The sequence below is a fragment of the Vanacampus margaritifer genome, chromosome 17 (assembly GCF_051991255.1).
Source record: "Vanacampus margaritifer isolate UIUO_Vmar chromosome 17, RoL_Vmar_1.0, whole genome shotgun sequence".
Classification (NCBI taxonomy): Eukaryota; Metazoa; Chordata; class Actinopteri; order Syngnathiformes; family Syngnathidae; genus Vanacampus; species Vanacampus margaritifer.
Genome location: NC_135448.1, coordinates 4020001 through 4045920, shown reverse-complemented (window position 1 = coordinate 4045920; position 25920 = coordinate 4020001). Strand labels below are relative to the sequence as shown.

Below are 25920 nucleotides of genomic sequence, written 5' to 3'. Positions count from 1 at the left end.
ATAAAGTAAGATGTCATCGGCATATAGATTAATTTTATGTTCTGTTACCCCAGAGTGAATTCCTTGAATCCTTCTTTCCTGGCGTATGGCTAATGCAAGTGGCTCAATAAATATTGCAAATAATAAAGGGGATAGTGGGCATCCCTGTCTTGTGCCTCTCTGTAAAGTAAAGCTCTGAGATATAATCCCATTAGTAGTAACTGTAGCTTTTGGAGAATCATATAATACTGATACCCAGTGGATAAATGATTTCCCAAAGCCAAATTTATTTAAAACAGCAAAGAGGAAGGACCAGTTAACTTTGTCGAAAGCTTTTTCTGCATCCAATGATATAATAACTGCCTTTTCATCATGCCGCTGTGACATGCTAATAAAGTTAAAGAGTCTCCTAATATTATTAGTAGAGTGCCGATCTTTAATAAAGCCTGTTTGGTCGCTATGAATAATTGTCGAGATTACTGTTTCTAGTCTAGATGTGAAAGCCTTAGTGATAATTTTAATATCAGTGTTAATTAGTGAAATCGGACGGTAACTTGATGGAAGGGTGGGGTCTTTTTCTGGCTTTAATAAAAGTTTAAGTGCTGCTGTATTCATGTGTGGGCGTATGTAACCCTTAGTTTTAATTTCTGTTACTACTCTTAAGAATAGTGGAGCAAGCATTAACCAGAAGTGCTTAAAAAATATAGCCGGATAACCATCCGGGCCAGGTGCTTTTCCATTAGGCATACTATCTAGAGCACTGTACAACTCGTTTATAGTAAGTGGCGCATCTAACATGTCTTTATATTCAGTAGTTAACTGAGGTATATTTAAGATACTGAGGAATGCCTCAATATGCTCAGGGTTAGGCTTGTTAGTTTCTAAGTATAGGTTACGATAATAGTTATAAAAAATGTGATTAATTTCTTCTGGTGATTGTGTGCATTCACCAGTTGTCCCTTTAATAGCCGTTATAAGAGACTTTTCCCGATTGCGTTGAAGTTGGTTTGCAAGAAATTTACCTGATTTGTTATTATATTCAAAGTTGTTATATCTCAATTGTTGTATTATAAATTCTGTCTTTTTAGTTAGCATATCGTCTAACTGTATTTTTGTATTTTGTAAGTCAGTCCATATTTGGTTATTTGGGTTTATTGCGTACTCATCCATCAGTTGTTTAATTTTATCTTCCAAGTCTTTTTCAGATTTTTGATCCTGTTTCTTTTTATAAGATGAATATGATATAATTTTACCTCTAATTACTGCTTTCCCAGTTTCCCAGAGAAGAGATGGCGATAGGTCTGGAGAGTCATTTATTTCCAAAAAGTCTGCCCATTCTTTTCTTATAATTTTGTCAAACTCTGCGTTGTTTAGCAGTGAGATGTTAAACCGCCATGTCGGTGGTGGTTTAAAGGTATAATCAACTTGTAGGGAAAGGGAGACTGGTGCATGGTCGCTAATAATAATAGGATGTATTTTTGTAACAGTTTTATCAGCAATAGAGTTATTTGTAAGAAAATAATAAATTCTTGAAAAAGACTGGTGCACAGCGGAAAAGAAGGTAAATTCCTTCTCTTTTTTCTGTTTTTAAGTCTCCAGCTGTCGACGAGGCCAAAGTCATCCATATATTCCCCTATTACTTTAGTAGATTGTAATCGCCTACATGTTGTATTATTAGAACGGTCAATTAATGGATTTAAGACTGTGTTAAAGTCTCCTCCAATAATAATAGTAGAGTTCGCTGCTAAATCAAACAGCTGAGAGAAATATTCATGGAAAAAGGCCGGATCATCATTATTAGGGGCATATAAATTACCAAGTGTATATATTTTATTAAATATAGTCACCTGAATAATAATGTATCGGCCCTCTGGGTCTGTTATTGTATTATTTAAAGTAAAGAGTAAATTCTTATGTGTGAGTATACAGACTCCTCTTTGTCTACTGTTATAAGGGGCAGAGTACGCTTGGCTAAAATTCTTATCAATAAGTAATTTTTCTTCAGATTTTTGTAGGTGGGTTTCTTGTAGGAGGCAAATATCTGCTTTTAATTTTAAGAGATGGTCTAAAGTTTTTATTCTTTTTGCTTCTGAGCGAGCGCCACAAACATTCCAGGAAACCAGAACTAATTTATGCATACAAACAATATAGACTCAGTCCTGTGTATATATCTGCATAGGCCATTTGTCAATATTAGTATGTTATAGGATAGAATCAAAGTGGTTAGGTGGTTTATGTAATTTGTGTAAAATATGAGGTGACGAGTAAGTAAATATAACAGTGAAAAAACAGGTAGGGAGGTAAAAGTAAAGGAAGTTAATGGGGGATTAAACATAAAAATACACCAATAACTGGTAACCTAAGTGAGATTTTTTGTTTAAATATACTTTAGATATAGTTATGTATTTAATAATATGTTTATAATATCGCCTAAACATAATGAGTATTCATATTTAAGGTTTTATAACCACATATACAGTATATGTATACATCTAATAATCAAACAAAGTTTAGTTCCACCAATGCCATTTAGAACAGCCAGGGAGTGGAGTTGGGGTTCCGGAATAGTTGGCCATCGATGTATAGTTTATCGACGACCATCGCAGTCCGTTTACCCTCCTGCCTATTTTGTTTCATTATAGGAAACCGTACCTTTCGCCGCTCATTAATCTCTCTCAGGAATTGGTCGTTCATTCCAAATGAGGACCCTTTAAGCTTCCGTCCTTTACTTTTAACAAATTCTTTCTGTTTAAAATGCTCAAACTTGGCGATAATAGGACGGGGTCTGTTGCCCCTAGGGGCTCCAAGCCGATGTACCCGGTGAAAAGAGATGTTATTTACCGACTCCTGAGGAATTCTTAACGACGTCGTCATAATTTTTTTTATCTCAACCTCTGGATTGTCAGAGGTATTCTCGGATATTCCTGAGAATATTAAATTCTCCCGCATGCTACGGGATTGAATATCCAGAACAGTTTCTTTTAGCGTTTTATTTTCCTTTTTAACGGTTTCTAACTCGGCTGAAACAGTCACGAGTGTAGAGTGTAACTCGGCATTGTCTCGTTGGAGATCACTTACTTGTTGGCTGAAGAATTCCATACTTACCTTTAATTCTTTGACGTCCTCGCTGATTAGGGAGAGGACCTCTAATTTTTGATTTATGGACTCCAGCATACTGACCGAAACCTCCGTAGTGGCTAGGTTCTCCGTGTCCGTCGCTGAATCATTTTTCCTCTTTTTTCGAAGGTTTTCTCGACAGTTTCTCGACGGAAGGATTCTCCATCGCGCAGCTGTAAAAATATGCGTCGATGAAGCGTACGAGGTCCTCCACGTTGGGTGGTATTCCAAATCTGTCGGATGAAAAAGAGAGGGGAAAAAAAGAAAGGCAAGATATATGATGGTTAAATTTGGATTAGTTTAGTATAATAGAGCTAATTCTATCTTAGCAGCAGGGCGCCGCCATGTTGGGGTTTCCCGGTCTTGCTGTAGGTCTCGCGATAGTCACAGCATCTCGCGCATGCGTCCAAGCTTCAGAATCCTTATTATCTTATCCTTATTTCCTGTGAAGGAGAAACTTTAAAATTTTCCAGCGCGCTGTCGAAATTTCAGTAGCGATACATCCAGTTGTTGGGGCGGTGTAGATCAGTGGTAGAGTGGATGTCTCCCGTGCAGAGCGTGGGAACTTCTATCCCAGGCCAGTGTGACTTCAAAGTATTCTTGAGCAAGATACTGATCCCCCAGTAGCTCCTGATGCTGTCATCAGTAGTCAATTTAAATGTAAAGCGCTTTGAGGGCCTTGTAAGAACGCTATATATCTTTCATCTATCATCAACTAAGACTTTTTTAGTAATTTAATATTATAATTGTCTAATTGTAATTTGATCTGAGAGTTGTTTTCCAACCTGTGGAGCCAAGGCACTTATTTTGCATAAGAAAAACCTCACGGTAAACTAGCAAAAAAAATAAAAAGTTTGCATCCTGAAATTGAAATAATGATCTATTATTCGGTTTTATCACAAATGTACTTAGTGTGAAATCTGGGCTTGAATAGTTGAACACAAAGCTGATATATTTGCAGGTAACCATGACCTAGGCCCAATTCCATTACTTCCTCTTCACCCTGCACCCTTTGTCTCAGGCCTGAGATGTAATCAGCCAGGCTAAGAATCCAGCCGGGCTCCTAACATGGAAAATTGAGGTAGCCCGACAATTTAACAGGTAGCGCGACCCTTTGATAAGAAATATGGTCATTTTTTCAAGTTGTATTGTCACAAAACTGAAAATAATGCAGGGTTCTACGTTAAGTCTTTTCAAGATTCCGAGAAATTGTGGTGGCCCTGCCAAAACCAGCACTGTCCCTGTATATCACTGGCTTGGTCTGATAACTCACATCATAATTTGGTCAATTTATTGTTTTCTTTTTTTTATATCTATTTTTTAATCTACACCTGTAGTCAGTCACACGTGTATTGTTTTTGACAAATTATTCACCAATAAGATAACTTTGATAAGTAATAAAAGAAAATGATTCCTACAGTCATAATAAAATATGTGTAAACTATTGCATATAATATGTTAACTCTTTGACTGCCAGACGTTTTCAGAAACGGGATGTCGCCAGTGCCAGCCGATTTAAGCATTTTGACTGATCTTTCAAGGTCCACAGAAAATGTTGTGTTTGGACTATGGAAACACACATACTACCAAATGAAATATTGAACTCTCATCTTTCATCAGAAAAAAAAGTTTGTTTCTACCTTATTCCGTTCTTCAGTAATCAACAATAGAAAATGGTTAGTTTCACCGAAATGCTCTGTTTTGAAACAAAAAGCGGAGAAAAAGAGCTTTTTGTGAAACGATGTTATTTCATGCACTATAGTGAATTCTACACTTCTTTTTGTCCATGAATGATGCCACAAACACCTAAATAGTGCTTTACTTCTGTAATACACCACCACCAACAATGAATAAGTGTTTTTAGATTGCAAAATACGTTTATTTCCATTCAAGTGTAACAATTTGACAAAACAATTTCGCAAACTATTTACAAATGTGTGCAACTGTGGTACTATTTACAATTATGTGGATGTTTCAAATACAGTTTTTCTTTTTGTAACACTGCCCTGCGTGCAAGGAGACGGAGCAGGATTTGCACAACGGATACGTTTCACTTCGATTGTCCGTTTCGCGTGCAGACGTTACACTTTCTTGACGGCCTTTTTTTCCGGAGAATAGCAAATAGCAGACTGTACCCACTACTCCGATAAATATGCATTGGACTTCGCGTTTTTCGGTGTTAGCATCGCTAGCCCGTGAACCTTTATGACGTCGTCATAGCCGCCGCGTCAGCGCTTCCAACTTTGGCGTCAACCTCGGAGTCACCATCATCATCATCGATGATTATCATCGTCGTCATTAATGTGCTCTTTAGCGTTGGTCGATGCCTTTCGTCTTTGAAAAAAATTCCCAAGTGTGAGCTGCTTGCAACCGGTCACCATTGTTCGCTTCTTCAGCCATCTAGCTCCGCCTCACGTCTTCTACTGCCGCGTCAATGCTTCCAACCTCGGAGTCACCATCATCATCATCGATGATGATCATCGTCGTCATCAATGTGCTCTTTAGCGTTGGTCGATGCTTTTCGTCTTTGAAAAAACTGCTCGAGCGTGAGCTGCTTGCAACCGGTCGCCATTTTCTCTTCCCTTCCCCAGCCATTGTTCCCTCCAGCTCCGCCTCACGTCTTCTCCTGACGCCTACCCAATCTTGTCAAAAGAGAGTCATTTCTGCCATCTAGGGGCCAAAAATAGTCATTAGGCTAACTAGATCTGCTTGAAACGTTCACCACAGCTGGCCAAGGCTTTCCTCCACCCGTTTCCCCAAAAAAAAAAAAAAAAAATTTGAGAATGTATTTTAACGTCCTTGGCGTAGGTTTTTACTAAACGTCATTTAATGTTTTTGGCAGTAAAAGAGTTAAAAGTGTTGATTTCATCACATTTATTTATGAAATATGTAATACTATTTGTATTTTCAACTCTGAATCTCGACTATATGGACAGCCTGTAGAATACACAATAAAATAAAATTTTAAAAACTAAATTAACCCCTTTAGATCCACATTTTTTCTGCTAGGCAATTTTTTTACAATTTTTGCTTATTTCGACTCTTTTCCCCCATAACATGGAAATTTTGTTTTGGGGTTATGATGTTTTTCGTTGTTCTAGTGGACGCCAGGATAATATGGCTGTAACATGTTGTAAACTTACCAAGCTTATATGCAATTTTTTTAACATGAACATCATGCAAATCAACTTGCAATTGTGATTGGTTAGTTAAGATCCAATCATGAACCAGAAGTGTTGACATCATCCAAATTATGCGTTTTATTGGTTTAGACACGAAAATATGTCATGTCTTACTGGGACCAACTATGGGTCTGAAGGGGTTAATAAAATAAAATAAAAATATCTTGTTCCCATAAAAAGTCCAATTCAAACTATATGGTGGTATAAGCTTTTTCAAGGCAAGTGCAAGGAATTAAATGACATTCGATACAACAGTGAGTGCTTCAAGTATGTTTAGGAGTACAGTATCAATTTATCTGGAATTTATTTGAACACCGCAGTTTGAACACCAGGTGGGACACTGGGTGCCACCCACGTAATGACGTACTTCACTGAGACAGCCGAAGAAGAAAGTCATGGATGGTGAATGGATTTTAGCATTGTGTACTGATTAAATATAAATAGAAGACCGATTGCTGAGAATACTGCACAGATAATTGAATCCAATGTCCGCTACAAGCACAGACAGCGACCACCTCCCAATTTAAGACTATTTGTGGCGATCGAAGGCTTTTATCTGCCTTAATTGGGCAACACAGTTACATGCTATGCTAACGGCTACAGTTAGCACAAGCTAATAGCACACTCGAATGGGAACAGCGAACATATGGAAGAGGTCTCATGATACTCGTCGTGAAATCAGGGTGTTTGAGCACTGTACGCTCACGGTGCCGTCTTTTTTTCAATTCAGTCACCAAATGTGAACATGGTTTTATAGCGCGTGCTGTCACGAGTCTGTATGCACTTTTTCAATCTATTTTCACTATTCGTAGCAAGACTTCAATTTTCACTGTGTTGCTTGCGTAGCAAAATTCTGCCGTCCCTAAGAGTAACACACAACAAGAAGAAATACACACATTGTCTATTTCATTTTTCATTTCATCGTCAATTAATCAGCTAGCTTGTTAATTAATCTCTGCTGGCCGCAAGCAGCAAGCGATATCCTTGACCACTCACCGATTGGGTGTGTCGGGGTGTCTCCCATTGGCACCTGGCCTTCTCAGTCCGCCTGGAGAGGGCCTTTTGTTTGCATCCTGCCGCTTGCTGTTGGGGGCCTTCTTGGCGGCGGAGGCGCGGGCAGCCCACCTTTTGACGAGACGTTTAATTTCCTGCCGGGCTCCTTCTCCACTTCTGTGGATTCTCGTGGGCTGCTTTGTCCTTTCTGGGGGCAGTCGGCAGGCGCTTCCCGACACGGCTATGGCCCGGAAGCTTCGGCGGCTTGGCGCTGGTGGTGACTCCCGACTGGCGTTGGCTTCGCAGGGCATGTCGCTGCAGCACTTCGCCTCGACCCTCCGCGAGCTGGGTGGCCGCTGCCCTGTGCTCCATAAAAATTAAATCTCGTAAGCGACAACTTGAGAGACTGTACAAGAAATCTGGTTTAACTGTCCATCATCAAACTTATATTGACTTCATACAACAATACAAAGATGCCTTAAATTCTGCTCGGTCCAACTTCTACTCTAACCTCATTCACTCTGGCTCCTGCAACCCGAAATCTCTTTTCACAACAATCAACACACTTCTAAATCCCAGCCAAAGTACCTCCTCTTCTTTCACCATCACTAAATGCAATAATTTTAAATCTTTCTTTGAGTCCAAAATAAACACCATTTCCAGTTCCCTTGATCTTTTTTCTGCCCGAAATGCAACTCCTGAGTCACCTCCCTCCAGCTCCAATCAGCAGCTCTCTCACTTAATGTCCATCTCCTCTGTACAACTCCCGAAACTTCTGTTCAGTTATCAAAACTCCCACCTGCTCCCTGGATCCTATTCCCTCTCCACTCATCAAATCCCGTCTTTCTATAATCTCTCCTTTGATCTCAAGAATCATCAATTCCTCACTTATTTCTGGCTCCGTTCCACAGTCTCTCAATCTGGCAGCTATTACCCTCGTACTCAGGAAACTTGGTCTTGACCCTGATGACCTTGCAAACTTCCGGCCCATATCCAACCTTCCTTTTCTGTCAAAAATCCTTGAGTGTGTCGTAGCTGCAGAACATCAAACCTACCTCAACTCCAATAGTCTGTTTGAACTGTTCCAATCCAGTTTTTGTCCAAAACACAGCTCTGAAACAGCCCTACTCAATGTCACAAATGATCTCCTTCTCTCCTCTGATTCCTGCCATCTTAGTATCCTCATTCTCCTGGACCTCACTGCTGCATTCGACACCATCAACCACTCTATCCTGCTGTCCCATCTCAAGACTGATTTAAACATCATCGGTCCCGCTCTGTCTTGGTTTTAGTCCTACCTCACAAACCGACAACAGTTCATTCACATCAATCGCTGCTCCTCCTCATAGCACCCCTATCGCATGGTGTTCCCCAAGGTTCAATGCTGGGTCCCCTCTTCTTTATTATGTACATTCTCCCCCTTGGCAACATAATCCGTCGTCATGGCCTTTGTTTCCACTGCTACACCGATGACATACAGCTTTACATCTCTACCACATCCATAAACTCCAATACCATTACCACCCTCACCCACTGTCTAAATGATATAAAAACCTGGATTAAACACAATTTTTTCAAACTCAACGACAAAACCGACATAATCCTCATAGGTCTAAAAAACATTACTAAATCCACTCAACATTCATTTTGATGACAATATCCTCACTCCATCCCCACTTGTCCGCAATTTTGGCATCCTCGACACTACTCTTTCGTTTGAACCTCACATCAAGCAAATAGGGTTATTAAATAATAAATAGGGACATTTTTTCTGCAGTCCTGCAGGTTTTGGAGGTTTCCCTTTAACAACACACGCTGATTCCAATCAACAGGATCGTTATCAGGGTTATGCTTGCTGTTGAGCAGATCATATATCAGCTGTGTTGGAGAAGGGACATATCCAAAACCTGCAGGACTCCGGCCCTCGAGGACTGAACTGAGTGTGCCCACTCCTAGTCTAATGTCTAGTATTATGAATGTTTTTTTTTTTTTTGTACAGATTTTATTATTGTCGTCAATCTTTTTTGGACTTTCTGTGAAGCGTCTTTGAGTACCTTGAAAAGCGCTATAAAAGATAAATGTATCATTTCGGGTCGCCATCCGGGCGAATGATACCGTAAATTGAGTTCGCCCGACGCGGTTTTTAGTCGCCTTTGGCAAGCTGGTAAACGCCAAAGCTCAGCCCTGTTGTCTCGTTCATCTCTCACTGTCCCTTCTACTTCTTTGGGGAGGCAAAGAAAAAAAAATCCCTCTACGAATTGGGAACATACTATCGCTATCCAATCCGCTATGTCATCACCTCGAGCCACCGCAGCTGCGTGCTAGTCACGTAAGGGTCGCGACAATAGCAAGCGTTTACTAAAACACAATTGTGCCAATTTCTGACAAAATATAGAACCACTATCTTTACTATGACATTCAATAAATATTAGCATACTTACATTTACGTGTCTCCTGCGTTTTATTTTCTGGTGTCGCCATTACTTCTACCATTGCTTCCCGCACTGTTGCCGACGGGGCGTGACTGTAGTTAAGGGAGAACCGAGGGAGGTCAGGATTTATCTTCGTGAAAAGGGACCTACAGCCCTTGTCTCTAACCCTCCCCCTACATTTTACGGAGAATTGGGAAACTTCTTTGGCCGCGTGAACGGGCATTCATAAGGGGGAGGGACGAGATGAGTGGTAAGGGGTTGGTATATAGTCTGTTGTATGAATGGCAGCAGACGGACACGCATAAGTAGGTTTTACTTTTTGCCATCCAATTGAAGAGCAGTTATTTGTTATGCCTGCCAATATATAACACTGGCATAAGTATAATAATAATTTAAATGATAACATAATAATAATTAGCTGTGAATAATATACACTTTCACTTTTTACTCCAAGACATAATAATTTTTTTTTTAAAACTGCATACCGAACTGAACCGAAAACCTAGAGCACAAAACCGAAAACCAAACAAAAAAACTTAAATGTCTTCAAAATATATATTTTTAAACATTTATTGGAGTATGAGTTTCATTCAGTATTTTCAATACGTCTTGAATGTATATTGAATGAATGTAATCATTACTTAAGTGACAGTACACTTTTATTTTCTTACATTCAAGCAGTGTTAATGTTTCAACTGTGCATAATGTGGCCAAGGCTTGCCTGATTCCAAGTGCTTCTTGTTTCTATCTACACACTGTCTTTCATGTCTGCACGTAGAGAAATATTGATAGGCTACATGCTTTTTTGCTCTTCAGTTTAAGAAAATAGAGGATTACCAAATGCCACCTTTATGTACAAAATGCCATTACAACAGGCATAATTAATTGCATTATTCATTGTCTCGCCCGCCTCTGCAAACTCTGTTGCCGCTTCCCACACGGCCCTCCTTTCACAGAGCCTGCCGGCTCGCCACTTGCGGAACCAACGAGGCAGGCCCCGATTGGGCGGCGGTGGACCTTCGCGAGAGAAAGAGCGGAGGTGCCCGCTTGGCCAGCGGTGAGACCAACCAGTCCCCGCTCTCTCTCGCAGAGGTCCCCTGATGACGGCGAGGCAGCGAGCCGGTGGAGGTGGCTTCTCGCTGCCGAGCGGCTTCCGCTAGCTGGCGACGCGGGGCCCGCCTTCCTGCCAAATAACTTTTGATGTTCCCCGAGTGCAATTTTGAGCAAAGGGGAAACAGTTACCCGACCATTCCCCATTTCACCTCGTCATTGGAGATGTGAACGTGTGCGCGCCTTGGAGATAAGCCTCTCTGGATCGGGGTGTCGATCGGGACCATTTTGACAAATACCAGAACCATTTTCTTTCTCAATATCTGGGCCAATACCTGATCCACGTATCAGATTGGAGCATCCCTAGAAATGATATCCCCCCCCCCCCCCTCCCCCGCTCTGACCCACCTGCTTCCCAGTGATTTTAACGACTAGGGTATGGGATTTTTAAATTGAAGTTGTGATTGGAAGAGTTTTTAGCGCTATCGTTGACCTGTTTTTTTTGTTTTTTTTAACAGGATGCCTTGCTAGATAGGTCCCAGACCTGGAGCGCTCAGCACATACTCATTTGCTCAGTTTGCCTCGGAGACAATAGCGAAGATGCAGATGAGATCATTCAGTGTGACAATTGTGGTGTTACTGTGCACGAAGGTAAGATGCTCTTATTTGCACTTAATTTCTATTAATTGATAGATTAAATATGTAATTGTTCTCTTACACCCGTCAAGTGCTCCGAAACATTAGGAATGCTACTCATATGGATCTACTGCCAACTTTTTTAGCATCTGCTGCAGATCTGGTTCATATTTTGGCCAAAAAAGTAAGACTCAGCAGAAATGATCTGTAACTGTTTTTTGGCCATTCCACACTGATAGTGATAGTTTGTGGACAGAACAGCACAAAACAGCCAGAAAGCTGGAAATTATATGAGGGAGCAGAGTAAAGAATGTCTGCCGTCGTTGAGAGCCTTCTGAGTCAGTTTAAAAAAAAAAAAGGCCATTTTGAGACATTGCACATGTTTCTATCAAAAAGGGCCATCCAGGCACCAAATAAAATGTACAGATGAATAAATGACCATGCTGCAATTCTTGCCGTTGATGGGCGGTCTTACTCTAGCAAAGCATCCAGTGGGCATGTAGAAAACTAAGTTTTTGATTTGTGAGAGTTTCTCATTGCCCAAAATGCCTCAAGGGTAGTTGACTGAATTAGAAGTTAGTGTTATCTCCCCAGCAGAGGCAGCCTTCTGCATTTTGCCCTCATTTGTAATGACGGCCATTCTCACCGCTGTAATAGCTACCATAGCAACCACATCACCATAGCAATAGGATCAGTGACTTCAGAAAATTCGGAGACGGATTTTGCTTCTCTTGCTTCTGTTAGGCTTAATTTATTTGATCAAATAATTAGTAAATCTGCAGTGTCACACTAGATTGGCAGGTTTTGACCAAGAGTAGTTTAAAATAAGATTGATCATCACAGACAGGTGATTGACTTTCGTGTTTGCACATGCCAAGGTGAACAGCTGAAAAGTAGTGAACCAAAGTAAATAGTAAAATGAAAACAATTATCTATTATTTACTTCAATACAAAGAGAAACACAAATTTTAGAATGTGTTGTGATTTAAAAAAGATGTAAAATATTTTCTGCATTTTCAGGGTGTTATGGTGTTGATGGTGAGAGTGACTCTATAATGAGCTCGGCATCAGAGAACTCAACAGAACCTTGGTTTTGTGATGCCTGTAAGAATGGAGTGATGCCAAGCTGCGAGCTTTGCCCCAACCAGGATGGTATCTTCAAAGAGACAGATGCTGGGAGGTAGGGTACAGTGGCAGAGAGACCCATTTGGTGAGATGCCAGAGTTAGCAAATGAAATGTAAGCAGAATCAAATATAAATGGTATAGTCTTCCAAAGGTTATCTGAATTGTACTTATGTTCAGTTGCAGAAAAGAAAATTGACTTAGGGAGAAGGCTGGTAGAGGAATGAGAGGAGGGAGAGGAGAGATAGTGAAATAAAGGGAATAAGAGAAGAGTGTGTTATGTGAAGCGTAGAAACTTCAGCCACGTTATCGCTCATAGTGCTCCTTAGCCAGCCTGCACTCAAATTTACTACTTCAGTAGAGCATGAAAAACACAGCAAATTAAACTGTGAAGCGGTTGCTTGCTAGAGATGCATATCTCTATGTTGGACTTTGGCTTTAATCTGCATTTGAAATTGCATGACACCAAACTGGTTTGTGAGTCTGGGGAAACCAAAAACTATAGCTGCTTTTCCACCAACAAGACCAGCATCTTTGAGTTCTGGGTAAAGGGAGTTCTTGGTTGTAAAAGTTCCGCAGGGAATTTGTAATTGTGTTTCCACAGCGTCTTAGAGTTCTTTGTAATTAATTCAAACAAGTTTAATGATGTATGAGTTTGATGAGCCCAGCCGATATAAAAAACAACACACCTCCAAATTTTACCAACCAATCAGCCTTGGCCAGTGCAGCCCGCCCCCTCAAAGTTCCAGCCTGGCTCAGCAAGACCCTGCTGCTGAGATAGTACTCGGATGCCCCCGGAAATTGTTGTTGGTGGAAAAACGCGCAAACTGAATTTTACCAAGGTAAATTGAAAAGTTCTCCAAAAGTTCCGGTGGTGGGAAAGCCCCTTTCGAATATATTTTCCAAGTTTTTAAATGTAGGCATGTCTCAACTCCATTATGTAAAAGTATGTGTATTAATTCAATTAATAATGACTCAGTGCAGCTGTGGAGTTGTTTGCTTAGTGCTCGACACCGATCATCTTCAAAAACCACAGTCGATTAATAATTGCCTCTTCTTTTTTCTTTTTTCTTTTTTCTTTTTCTATTGAGAGAGCTCAGTATTGTTCATTTGGTAATCTTAGGGATTCGACATGTCATCATCGCTTTTTTTTTCTCTTTCTTTTTTTGTATGTGCGTGAGTATGTGCATGTGCAGGTGTGTGTGTGTGCTCATTAATTCACCTAAAACCTATTAAAAATCCCATACCGTTCACCTAAACCGGATACTTCAGAATCTAGCTAGAGTCATGAAGTTGTCAGGGGACCCGAGGAAGGATCAAAGAAAAGAAAGAAAAGTGAAATCCAGCACCGACCAGACATCACCTACTACCCACCGGGTTACCAACCAGAATCTTTCACCAACCCCAGAAACATCTAAATTCCAACCAATTAGGGAGACCTCAAGAGACCAAAGGAAAGACTGAGGAAAGGAAGGAAGGATAGATGAAGCAGAGTAAGATCCACAGACATCAACCTCCACCGATTCAACAACCAGAGGAAGAAGCAGATTGTGTTTGAATTTCGGTAGATGCTGGTGTGGTGGATCTGGCATGCATAAAAACCTCCACCAAAGAGGGGAGCCGTCGACCCTGGCCAGGACAGAGCAAGCACAACCCCCCAGGGCCCCCCAGACCGCGGCAGCGCCAAGGGACGGAGAGCAAACCCAGGAGCCAGGAGCGCCCCCCCCCCACCCCAACATGGCCCGCGCCCCAAGTCCAACGCAGCAGAATGGGGCACGGCAGGCCCACCAGGCACTCCACCGGCACACTATTTAAATTTTTTGGCTCAAAAAGCCTTGCATTGCCCACTACAGAGAACACTGTCCCTGCACATGCACAATTTGCTGCCCAAAAGCTGTCTGTGTTACTGTCAGTGTTACTGTCAGTGATAAAGTACAATCACTAAAAATCCTGAAATGTTACATTGTGTAATCGATTTGCTGAGCTATTGCTGTTCCATTTGATGATTATCCAGGATTATTTTAAGAAAAATCAATCTGATGTTTTATTTTAGCCGATACCGATCAGAGGAAAATTCCTTGATCAACTCCAATTTCCAAGCGCGTAATTGGATTCTAACATTTCTATTAGAATTGCAGTACATTTTGTAAATTTAAATATTATTGAACTCATTCACATCACTGAATTTCAAACATATTCACTGTAATAAAAAACACTGGATAATACATTAATAAGTGTTTCTGGGTCAATAAGAATATTTAATATATATATATATATTCTAATAGACACACAGTAAATTCTGAGTTTAATAGACTCAATTTTAGAGTAGGCTAAGATTTACACTTGGAAGAGAGTAAAATAAAGATTTGAAAAAAAGTCACTCAAGGGTTGAGGAACGAACTCACAACCTTCAACTTGAAAGACTGCCACACTACCCCCTGAGTTATGCCCCTCCTACTGTTTGCTTATTTCCAAGAAACCAAAAACATTGTTTTTGTACATCGGCTGTACCCCAAGCTGAAAGTCGTGAGTTTGTTCCTCAACCCTTAAATGACGTTTATTTATGTTTTTCCAATTCTTTATTTTACTCTCTTCTAAGGGTAAATATTATTCGAAAACTGAGTCTATTTGGTCCCACTCTGAATAAGAGTCAAATTTACTCTACAGAATTTACTGTGCAGTTACCTTGACTTAATGACTCGTTTTCTGAGTTATAACTTGTTGCTCATTTAAAAAAAAAATAATAATAAAAAAAAATCTTGCGAGACGAAATTTCAGTTATGAGCGAGCTTCAAATAAATCGCTGCAAAATGGCAGCAGCGAAATCCACAACTTCTGCACTGCCTCACTGACACTCACAGATTGAGATATTACTAAATTGAGTTACAAACTCATTCACGGAACGAGTTAAACTTGTGTGTAGTTTCTTCTCTTCACAAATTTCATCAATTTTGTTTTTTAATCTTTTTAGATGGGTGCATGTGGTCTGTGCACTTTATGTTCCTGGGGTTGCATTTGGAGACATCGATAAACTACGACCAGTAACTCTCACTGAGATGAATTATTCAAAATATGGGGCCAAGGCAAGTATTTTTTCCATTTTAATGTCCAGTTCGTATTTACCCCTTTTCTGTTTTCAGATGATTAATTAAGATACATTAATCTAACATTTCCCCCATTTTTATCACATATTTGCTCAAATTCTCATATCGCCTATCAGTCACTTCAGTTAGATTTTCAACAGTAGGATCATTTAAAACATACCAATACCATATATTTGTTAAATAGGCAAAATATTACCAATCATAGAGCTTAACATATTTTTTCTTTCCATCATAAAAAACATATTAGTAAAATAATCATCATCACAACAATTTAATCCAAAGTGTTGTCCTTCAAGTGCAATCAATGTGTTGTTGCTCTAATGTGTGTATATTGTCCAATGTTTCTGTATGTAATATTCAGCATTAGTTCAGCCAGCTGTCTCTCCTCCACCTCAAGATAGCCCCCAAAACAAAAATGAAAACAAAAGAAAGTAGGGTCGTTCAGCGATCTTCACAGCCTTCGGGGTCATCAACAACACTTACAAGGACCTTCCCGCCTTGGGCTGGACCTTTGATCAAAACCCAGTCACAACTCTTGATGGGAGGTTGGCCTTCCTGCAGTGGCAGAGAGTCGTCTGGCATTTGATTAAACATTTTCACTTCCTCGTCTTTTAACAATCTCCTCAGTTACTAAATAAATTTATTTCATCTGCTTTACTTAACAGGATATTTACAATAGGCAAATTAAATAGTCTACTTCACAAAATTTCAAACGGACTAAACTTCCCTGTTCCTTTTACAATTTTCCAAACTATCTGACCATAATCTTAATGCCTTGGTCATGTATTTATGCCTCTTCTTCTTTAATTATTATATATATATTTTTTAACAATGTGACTTACAAAGTGACTTTCATTCGTTAAGCCAAATAACTAGTATGCCATATAGACATGAAAAATGTACACAGTGCTTTTGCCATAATAATAATGTCCATAATGTGTTTTGCTGGAACAATTTCAACTCATTATGGGACTGCTTGCGGAGCAGCAGCGCAGCAAGCAAGCAGGCACATATTGTTATTCATATTGTTATACATATTGTTATTCTACCTTCGCTGCTGCTTGCTTGCGAAGCAAGCAGCACATATTACTTTCCTAGAAAAAAGGGTTTATTGTTGCGTAAATTATTATTATTATATCATCTTCCACGATTTTTCCGCTAGAATGCGGCCCGTACCGTAGATCGCACCGGGACAAATGAGGTATCAAACGATGCGGCTCGATCGGACTCGGTGCGGCATTATTTTTCTAGGAATTCCGACTTACCATGGCGACGCAATACCCCAAAAAGTACCCCAAAAAGTGCCATAGGAATGAATGGGAAAAGGGAAGACAAAATCACACATCAAGCACCTTTTTCCAAGACACGCTGCGCACGCATACGTTATCCGACCGATATGAGTTTTAGCTCATTTTGTAGGAATTTTTCCCATCTTTAGCTCAGTGTCGAAATCTTTTTTAAGGAATGAAAGCTCTCCCCCCTGTGCGGGTTCAAAGACAGTGAGTGATAGAGCATTTTAACACACTGTTTAGAGTGGCGGGAACAAAGAAAAGTCTACTTCTATTTGGAAAAGTTTCACTTCAACTCGTCACCATGGCCACAATCTTTGCTCACTAGACATCAAATTCTCACATTTTGTAGTCACGAGTGTCTTCTTTCAGACAAACTAACTTTTATTTGGCTGTGTCATTTAGTACCTTTATTTTCACCTTAAGCATCTTGAACCGTTAAGTCGTGAGAGGCTTGGTGCGTGACGTCTCTCCAACGTGTTAGTCCAATGCGGGTGTGTCAATGTGCATGTTTCTTAAAGGGACAGTAAGATACTTTTACTTTATGATGATTATGCCTAACTTCCACATTTCTTGACCGATTTCAATCGTTTGAATTTTAAACTGTTCAGCTCATTTCCATTTTTTAAAATACATTTTCAAAAATAACACATTATTATTATTATTTTTAATTTTAATTTTTTCTATTAAATGTAATGGATTGGCAATTGATTAGGTACACCCTGGATTATCGCCACTCTGCCCACCCAGGGGGGCGGCCATCTTGGCCAATTAATTAGGTACACCAAGGATTCGCTCCCCTCGACGCAATACCCCAAAAACTACCCCAAAAAGTGCCATAGGAATGAATGGGAAATGGAAAGACAAAATCACACATCAAGCACCTTTTTCCAAGACACACTGCGCGCGCATACGTTATCCGACCGATACGAATTTTAGCTCATTTTGTAGGAATTTTTCCCATCTTTAGGTCAGTGTCAAAATCTTTTTTAAGGAATGAAAGCTCTCCCCACTGTGCGGGTTCAAAGACAGTGAGTGAAATAGCTTTCTCACACACTCTGTTGGCTCATTAGCCTTAGAGTGCCGGGAACAAAAAATTTCACTTCAACTCGTCACCATGGCCACAATCTTTTCTCACTAGACGTCAAATTCTCACATTTTGTAGTCACGAGTGTCTTCTTTCAGACAAACTAACTTTTATTTGGCTAAGGTGTCATTTAGTACCTTTATTTTCCCTTTAAGCGAGTAGAAGTTGGACTCTCTCGCCTATCTCTCCCATGTTAATTTGGGCGACTTTTTCCTCTTCATTTCGGATAAATCATAAGTTTTCAACCTGCTCTCATTTGGTCATTTTTCATCCGATAAAAAAAATGAGAACATGCTCGTGTTCCCCAAACCCTTGCCGTTCTAACGAGCCATTTCTTGAATCTGTATTTTGAAGAGTTAAGTCGTGGGAGGCTCTTCTTTGAGGTGTGCGTCTCTCATTCAATCTCAATGCAATGTGGGTGCTTGACGTCACTTCAACTCGTCACCATGGCCACAATCTTTGCTCACTAGACATCAAATTCTCACATTTTGTAGTCACGAGTGTCTTCTTTCAGACAAACTAACTTTTATTTGGCTAAGGTGTCATTTAGTACCTTTATTTTCACCTTAAGCAAGAGAAGTCGGACTAATTCGCCTGCCTTTGACATGTTAAATTCAGGCGCCTTTCGCTCTTCATTTCTGATAAATCATAAGTTTTCAACCTGCTCTCATTTGGTCATTTTTCATCCGATAAAAAAAATGAGAACATGTTCGTGTTCCCCAAACCCTTGCCGTTCTAACGAGCCATTTCTTGAATCTGTATCTTGAACCGGTAAGTCGTGAGAGGCTTTTGTTGAAGTGGTGCGTCTCTCATAGAATCTCAATGGAATGTGGGTGCGTGACTGCTCCAAGTCAAAAATGGGTGTGAGTTCTTAAAGAGACAGTGACATATTTTTAGATTATGGTTAACTTCCACATTTCTTGACCTATTCCAGTCATTATGGGACTGCTTGCGGAGCAGCAGCTGTGCTGCTGCTCCGCGCTTCGCAAGCAGGCACATATTGTTATTCTACCTAGGACAGTGGTTTATTTTTCTTGTTGTTATGGGACTGCTTTGCAAAGCAAGCAGGCACATATTGTTATTCTACCTAGGACAGTGGTTTATTTTTGTCATTATTATTATATATTATTCCACGATTTTTCCGCTAAAATGCGGCCCGTACCGTACATCGCACCGGCACAAATGAGGTATCAAACGATGCGGCTCGATCTGACTCGCTGCGCTATTATTTTTCTAAGAATTCCCAGTTACCATGGCGACGCTATTCCCAAAAAACTCCCAAATTAACTCCCCATTGGGAATGAATGGGAAAAAAATCACACTTCAAGCACCTTTTTCCAAGACACGCTGCGCGCGCATACGTTATCCGACCGATACGAATTTTAGCTCATTTTGTAGGAATTTGTCCCATCTTTAGCTCAGTGTCGAAATCTTTTTTAAGGAATGAAAGCCCCCCCCCCTGTTCGGGTTCAAAGACAGTGGCTGAATTAGCTTTCTCACACACTCTGTTGGCTAATTAGCCATCCAGTGCCGGGAACCAAATAATGTATTAGAAAAAATTTCACTTCAACTCGTCACCACTGCCACAATCTTTTGTCACTAGACGTCAAATTCTCACATTTTGTAGTCACGAGTGTCTTCTTTCAGACAAACTAACTTTTATTTGGTTAAGGTGTCATTTAGTACCTTTATTTTCCCTTTAAGCTCGGACAAGTGGGACCAACTCGCCTGTCTTGTACATGTTAATTTCAGGCGCCTTCCTCTCTCCATTTCTGATAAATCATAAGTTTTCAACCTGCTCTCATTTGGTCATTTTTTATCCGATTAAGAAAATGAGAACATGCTCGTGTTCCCCAAACCCTTGCCGTTCTAACGAGCCCTTTCTTGAATCTGTATCTTCAACCGTTAAGTCGCGAGAGGCTTTTGTTGAAGGGGTGCTTCTCTCATTCAATCTCAATGCAATGTGGGTGCGTGACGTCACTTCAACTCGTCACCATGGCAACGATCTTTTGTCACTAGACGTCAAATTCTCACATTTTGTAGTCACGAGTGTCTTCTTTCAGACAAACTAACTTTTATTTGGCTAAGGTGTCATTTAGTACCTTTATTTTCACCTTAAGCAAGAGAAGTCGGACTAATTCGCCTGTCTTGTACATGTTAATTTCAGGCGCCTTCCTCTCCATTTCTGATAAATCATAAGTTTTCAACCTGCTCTCATTTGGTCATTTTTTATCCGATTAAGAAAATGAGAACATGCTCGTGTTCCCCAAACCCTTGCCGTTCTAACGAGCCCTTTCTTGAATCTGTATCTTCAACTGTTAAGTCGCGAGAGGCTTTTGTTGAAGGGGTGCTTCTCTCATTCAATCTCAATGCAATGTGGGTGCGTGACGTCACTTCAACTCGTCACCATGGCAACGATCTTTTGTCACTAGACGTCAAATTCTCACATTTTGTAGTCACGAGTGTCTTCTTTCAGACAAACTAACTTTTATTTGGCTAAGGTGTCATTTAGTACCTTTATTTTCACCTTAAGCAAGAGAAGTCGGACTAATTCGCCTGTCTTGTACATGTTAATTTCAGGCGCCTTCCTCTCTCCATTTCTGATAAATCATAAGTTTTCAACCTGCTCTCATTTGGTCATTTTTTATCCGATTAAGAAAATGAGAACATGCTCGTGTTCCCCAAACCCTTGCCGTTCTAACGAGCCATTTCTTGAATCTGTATCTTCAACCGTTAAGTCGTGAGAGGCTTTTGTACAAGGGGTGCTTCTCTCATGCGATCTCAATGCAATGTGGGGCGCGTGACGTCTCCAAGTCAAATGTGCGTGCGTGAATGTGCATGATTCTTAAAGGGACAGTAAGATACTTTTAGTTGATGTTGATTATAGTTAACTTCCACATTTCTTGACCGATTCCAGTCGTTTAATTTTTAAACTGTTCAGCTCATTTACATTTTTTTATGGACAGTAAGATAATTTTAGTTGATGTTGATTATGGTTAACTTCCACATTTCTTAAACTCTTCAGCTCATTTACATTTTTTTAAATACATTTTCAGGGACAGTGAGATACTTTTAGTAGATGTTGATTATGGTTAACTTCCACATTTCTTGAGCGATTCCAGTCGTTTAAATTTTAAACTGTTCAGCTCATTTACAAAGTCAAATATGTGTGCGTGAAAGTATATTTTTCTTAAAGGGACATTGAGATATTTTTAGTTGATGTTGATTATGGTTAACTTCCACATTTCTTGAGCGATTCCAGTGGTTTAAATTTTAAACTGTTCAGCTCATTACCAAAGAGTCAGCAGTCCCATTCAAAATTTCCGCGGGAATTTTTCTAGTTTATATTTTAAACTGTTCAGCTCATTTACATTTTTTTAAATACATGTTCAGGGACAGTGAGATACTTTTAGTTGATGTTCATTATGTTTAACTTCCACATTTCTTGAGCGATTCCAGTCGTTTAAATTTTAAACTGTTCAGCTCATTACCAAAGAGTCAGCAGTCCCATTCAAAATTTTCGCGGGAATTTTTCTAGTTATGGGACTGCTTTGCGTAGCAAGCAAGCAGCACATATTACTATTCCTAGAAAATGGGCTTATTATGGGACTGCTTGCGAAGCAAGCAGGCACATATTGTTATTCTACCTAGGACAGTGGTTTATTTTTATTTTTATTTTTTATTATTCCAGCGATTTCTCCGCTAAAATGCGGCCCGTACCGTACATCGCACCGGCACAAATGAGGTATCAAACGATGCGGCTCGATCTGACTCGCTGCGCTATTATTTTTCTAAGAATTCCCAGTTACCATGGCGACGCTATTCCCAAAAAACTCCCAAATTAACTCCCCATTGGGAATGAATGGGAAAAGGGAAGCGAAAATCACACATCAAGCACCTTTTTCCAAGACACACTGCACGCGCATACGTTATCCGACCGATACGAATTTTAGCTCATTTTGTAGGAATTTTTCCCATCTTTAGCTCAATGTCGAAATCTTTTTTAAGGAATGAAAGCTCCCCCCCTGTGTGGGTTCAAAGACAGTGACTGATTTAGCTTTCTCACACACTCTGTTGGCTAATTAGCCATCCAGTGCCGGGAACCAAATAATGTATTTGAAAAAAATTCACTTCAACTCGTCACCATGGCCACAATCTTTTCTCACTAGACGTCAAATTCTCACATTTTGTAGTCACGAGTGTCTTTTTTCAGACAAACTAACTTTTATTTGGCTAAGGTGTCATTTAGTACCTTTATTTTCCCTTTAAGCTCGGACAAGTCGGACCAACTCGCCTATCTCTGCCATGTTAATTTCAGGCGCCTTCCTCTCTCCATTTCTGATAAATCATAAGTTTTCAACCTGCTCTCATTTGGTCATTTTTTATCCGATTAAGAAAATGAGAACATGCTCGTGTTCCCCAAACCCTTGCCGTTCTAACGAGCCATTTCTTGAATCTGTATCATCAACCGTTAAGTCGTGAGAGGCTCTTCTTTGAGGTGTGCGTCTCTCATTCAATCTCAATGCAATGTGGGTGCGTGACGTCACTTCAACTCGTCACCATGGCCACAATCTTTGCTCACTAGACATCAAATTCTCACATTTTGTAGTCACGAGTGTCTTCTTTCAGACAAACTAACTTTTATTTGGCTAAGGTGTCATTTAGTAACTTTATTTTCACCTTAAGCAAGAGAAGTCGGACTAATTCGCCTGTCTTTTACATGTTAATTTCAGGCGCCTTCCTCTCTCCATTTCTGATAAATCATAAGTTTTCAACCTGCTCTCATTTGGTCATTTTTTATCCGATTAAGAAAATGAGAACATGCTCGTGTTCCCCAAACCCTTGCCGTTCTAACGAGCCATTTCTTGAATCTGTATCTTCAACCGTTAAGTCGTGAGAGGCTTTTGTTGAAGGGGTCCTTCTCTCATGCAATCTCAATGGAATGTGGGGCGCGTGACGGCTCCAAGTCAAAAATGTATGTGCTCTTAAAGTGACAGTGACATATTTTTAGATTATGGTTAACTTACACATTTCTTGACCGATTCCTGTCATTTAAATTTTAAACTGTTCAGCTCATTTACATTTTTTTAAATACATTTTCAGGGACAGTGAGATACTTTTAGTTGATGTTGATTATAGTTAACTTCCACATTTCTTGAGCGATTCCAGTGGTTTAAATTTTAAACTGTTCAGCTCATTACAAAAGAGTCAGCAGTCCCATTCAAAATTTCCGCGGGAATTTTTCTAGTTTTTTAAATTTATTCTTCCACCGATTTTTCCGCAAGAATGCGGCCTGTACCGTAGATCACACCGGCACAAATGAGGTATCAAACGATGCGGCTCGATCTGACTCGGTGCGGCATTACTTTTCTCGGATTTCCGAGTTACCATGGCGACGCAATTCCCCAAAAAACACCCAAAAATCTGGGAAAAAAGGAGTGAAAGCTCTCCCCCCTGTGCGGGTTCAAAGACAGTGAGCGAAATGGAGAAAAATAGCCTTTTAACATTGGTGTGTATTGCGTCTGCTTGAGTGGACCAATTAGCAACAGAGTGATGAGCGACAAAAATCTATTTCCAAAAGTTTCACTTCAACTCGTCACCATGGCCACAATCTTTGCTCACTAGACAGCAAATTCGCACATTTTGTAGTCACAAGGGTCTTCTTTCAGACAAACCCACTTTTTTTTGGGCTAAGGTGTCATTTAGTACCTTTTTTTTTTTTCACTTAAAGCGAGGAGAAGTCAGACTTTCTCGCCTATCTTTTCCATGTTAATTTGGTCGGCTTTTTTCTTCATTTTTTTTTAAATCAAAAGTTTTCAACCTGCTCTAATTTGGTCATTTTTCATCCGATTAAACAAATGAGAACATGCTCTCGCGTTCCCCAAACCCTTGCTGTTCTAACGAGCCATTTTTGGAATCTGCATCTTGAACCGTTAAATTGTGAGAGGCTTTTGTTCGAGTTGTGCGTTTCTCATACAAATTAGTTGAATGTGTGTGCGTGGTGTCCAACAAGTTTAAGACAAATGTCTGTGCGTGAATGTGCATGTTTCTTAAAGCGACATTAAGATACTTTTAGTTGATTATGGTTAACTTCCACATTTCTTGACCGATTCCAGTCGTTTAAATTTTTCAGCTCATTTTTTTTTTTAAATACATAAAAAAAAACACACAACATTATTATTATTATTTTTTTAATGAAATGGAATGGACTGCTATTTAAATACTTTTTTTTTTAGCTATTACAAGTGCTGTTACTAAAAGGACTACTACTATTGCTAAAAGTACTACATGCGTCTTTCCACCTTGCAAGAGTCAGCAGTCCTATTCAAAATTTCCGCGGAAATTTTTCTAGTTTCATTTTAAAATAGCATAATCAAAAACAACAAAAGCTCACAACGGGTCATTATACCACTCCTGGATTTAAGATATCACTTAGTGTTTTGTTTCAAATCTTAGGGCTGACAAAATTGCTTCTTTGCTCATTGGGTCTCCATAATAACCACTTTACAGTTAAAACATAGCCTAAATATTAACCCTTGTTGCACAAAAGTGTAATATAACCTTATATATACCAATATTCTCAATTTTTTTTTTTGTAAATTTAAGTTTTGTTTTGTTTTTTCTTTTTCTCACAGGTCAATTCATTTTTTTTTATGCCATAAAAACAGTGTCGTCCATGCAAGTCAAAATTTATAATTGCTTGAGAGGGTATTGTGAGACATTCAAAATATCCTTGTGGTATATATCTTCCTTCTAGTGTAAATTTTAACCAGAATATACAATTTGGTTGTACAGTACTATTATAGTACTGTTATTCATTAATTACATTTTTATTAAGGACATCTTTACTTCAAACACTAAAAGTTTCTCAACCATCCGACCATTTGTCTTCTGTTGAAGCTTCGTGACTGCAAATTTCCTGTCTTCTGATGAGTCTTCGTGACTGCATTGTGAGTGCAGTGATTCCAACTCAAACAGTTCAAACAAAGGTCACAATAATGAATAAATTGACAAGGTTGAATAAATGCTTTACAATAAATAAGAGACTAATAAATATGGGAGAATTAAGATACATTAATCTAACAAAGTTGAAAATAAAACTGAATGGAAACACTAGAATTCAAAAAACGGCCCAAAATTCGCCCAAAAGTTTTTATGCTTGGAGGAGGTGGATTTTGAAGCGTGTCGAAAAAAGTAAAATGAGAGTTTTGGCTATGGAAACAGGTTTTGCGAATAACCGCTGGCAAGACCGGATACACATCACACAATTTGACCGGGTATTACGTCACACGTACGTTTGCAGTCCCAAAGCAATGTCGGACGATAGAGTAAGGTATTTTTGGGGGGACGACGAAACAGAAATCTTTTTTTAATTAATTAAAGAAGCGAATATTAATGCTATTTTAGATGGAAAACAGCAAAGAAATTCTACTGTTTATCAAGAATTACAAAAGCAAGCTCATACGACGTCATCGCACAGTCACTTCCTGGTCTTCTTCCTCTTTTAAATGACTGGTGGATCACGTCTCTATGGTGTATACCGCTACCTACAGCAGCGGAGTCCCCTCTCAGTATTCGCAAAAGAAGAACAGAGGGAAACGGGCATAAGTCGCATGTTCATTTGCACATTTTTAGTAAATTTGCTTAAAAAATTCAAAACAATTAGATGGAAACCTGACTACAGACAACCCAAATAAATATAAAATGCAGTTTATAAAGGCTGATTTATTTTATTTTATTATTATTATTGTTTATTTTTTTTACTAAGTAGAAAAATAATCTAAACCCTGGGAATAGGCACGAAGATTTTCTAACTCAATCTAAAGGGCACAAGAAAAGTGCTCCTGGTTAATCTGGTTACCCTAACCAAGGGTTGCTCAAGTTCGGTCCTCGAGAACGCCTATCCAGCCTGTTTTCCATGTTTTCAG

General features: G+C 39.6%; 1 protein-coding gene across 4 annotated transcripts in view; it reads left to right on the top strand.

The window, feature by feature from the left end:
* The window catches only part of phf14 (PHD finger protein 14), a 175502-nt gene that overhangs the window by 9731 nt on the left and 139851 nt on the right, over nucleotides 1-25920 (top strand). For all 4 annotated transcript variants that reach the window (XM_077548430.1, XM_077548428.1, XM_077548429.1 and 1 more), the window contains exons 4-6: nucleotides 11272-11404; nucleotides 12410-12569; nucleotides 15484-15595. In XM_077548430.1, coding sequence (XP_077404556.1) covers nucleotides 11272-11404; nucleotides 12410-12569; nucleotides 15484-15595 — 405 coding nt within the window. The remainder of the gene's footprint in view (nucleotides 1-11271; nucleotides 11405-12409; nucleotides 12570-15483; nucleotides 15596-25920) is intronic.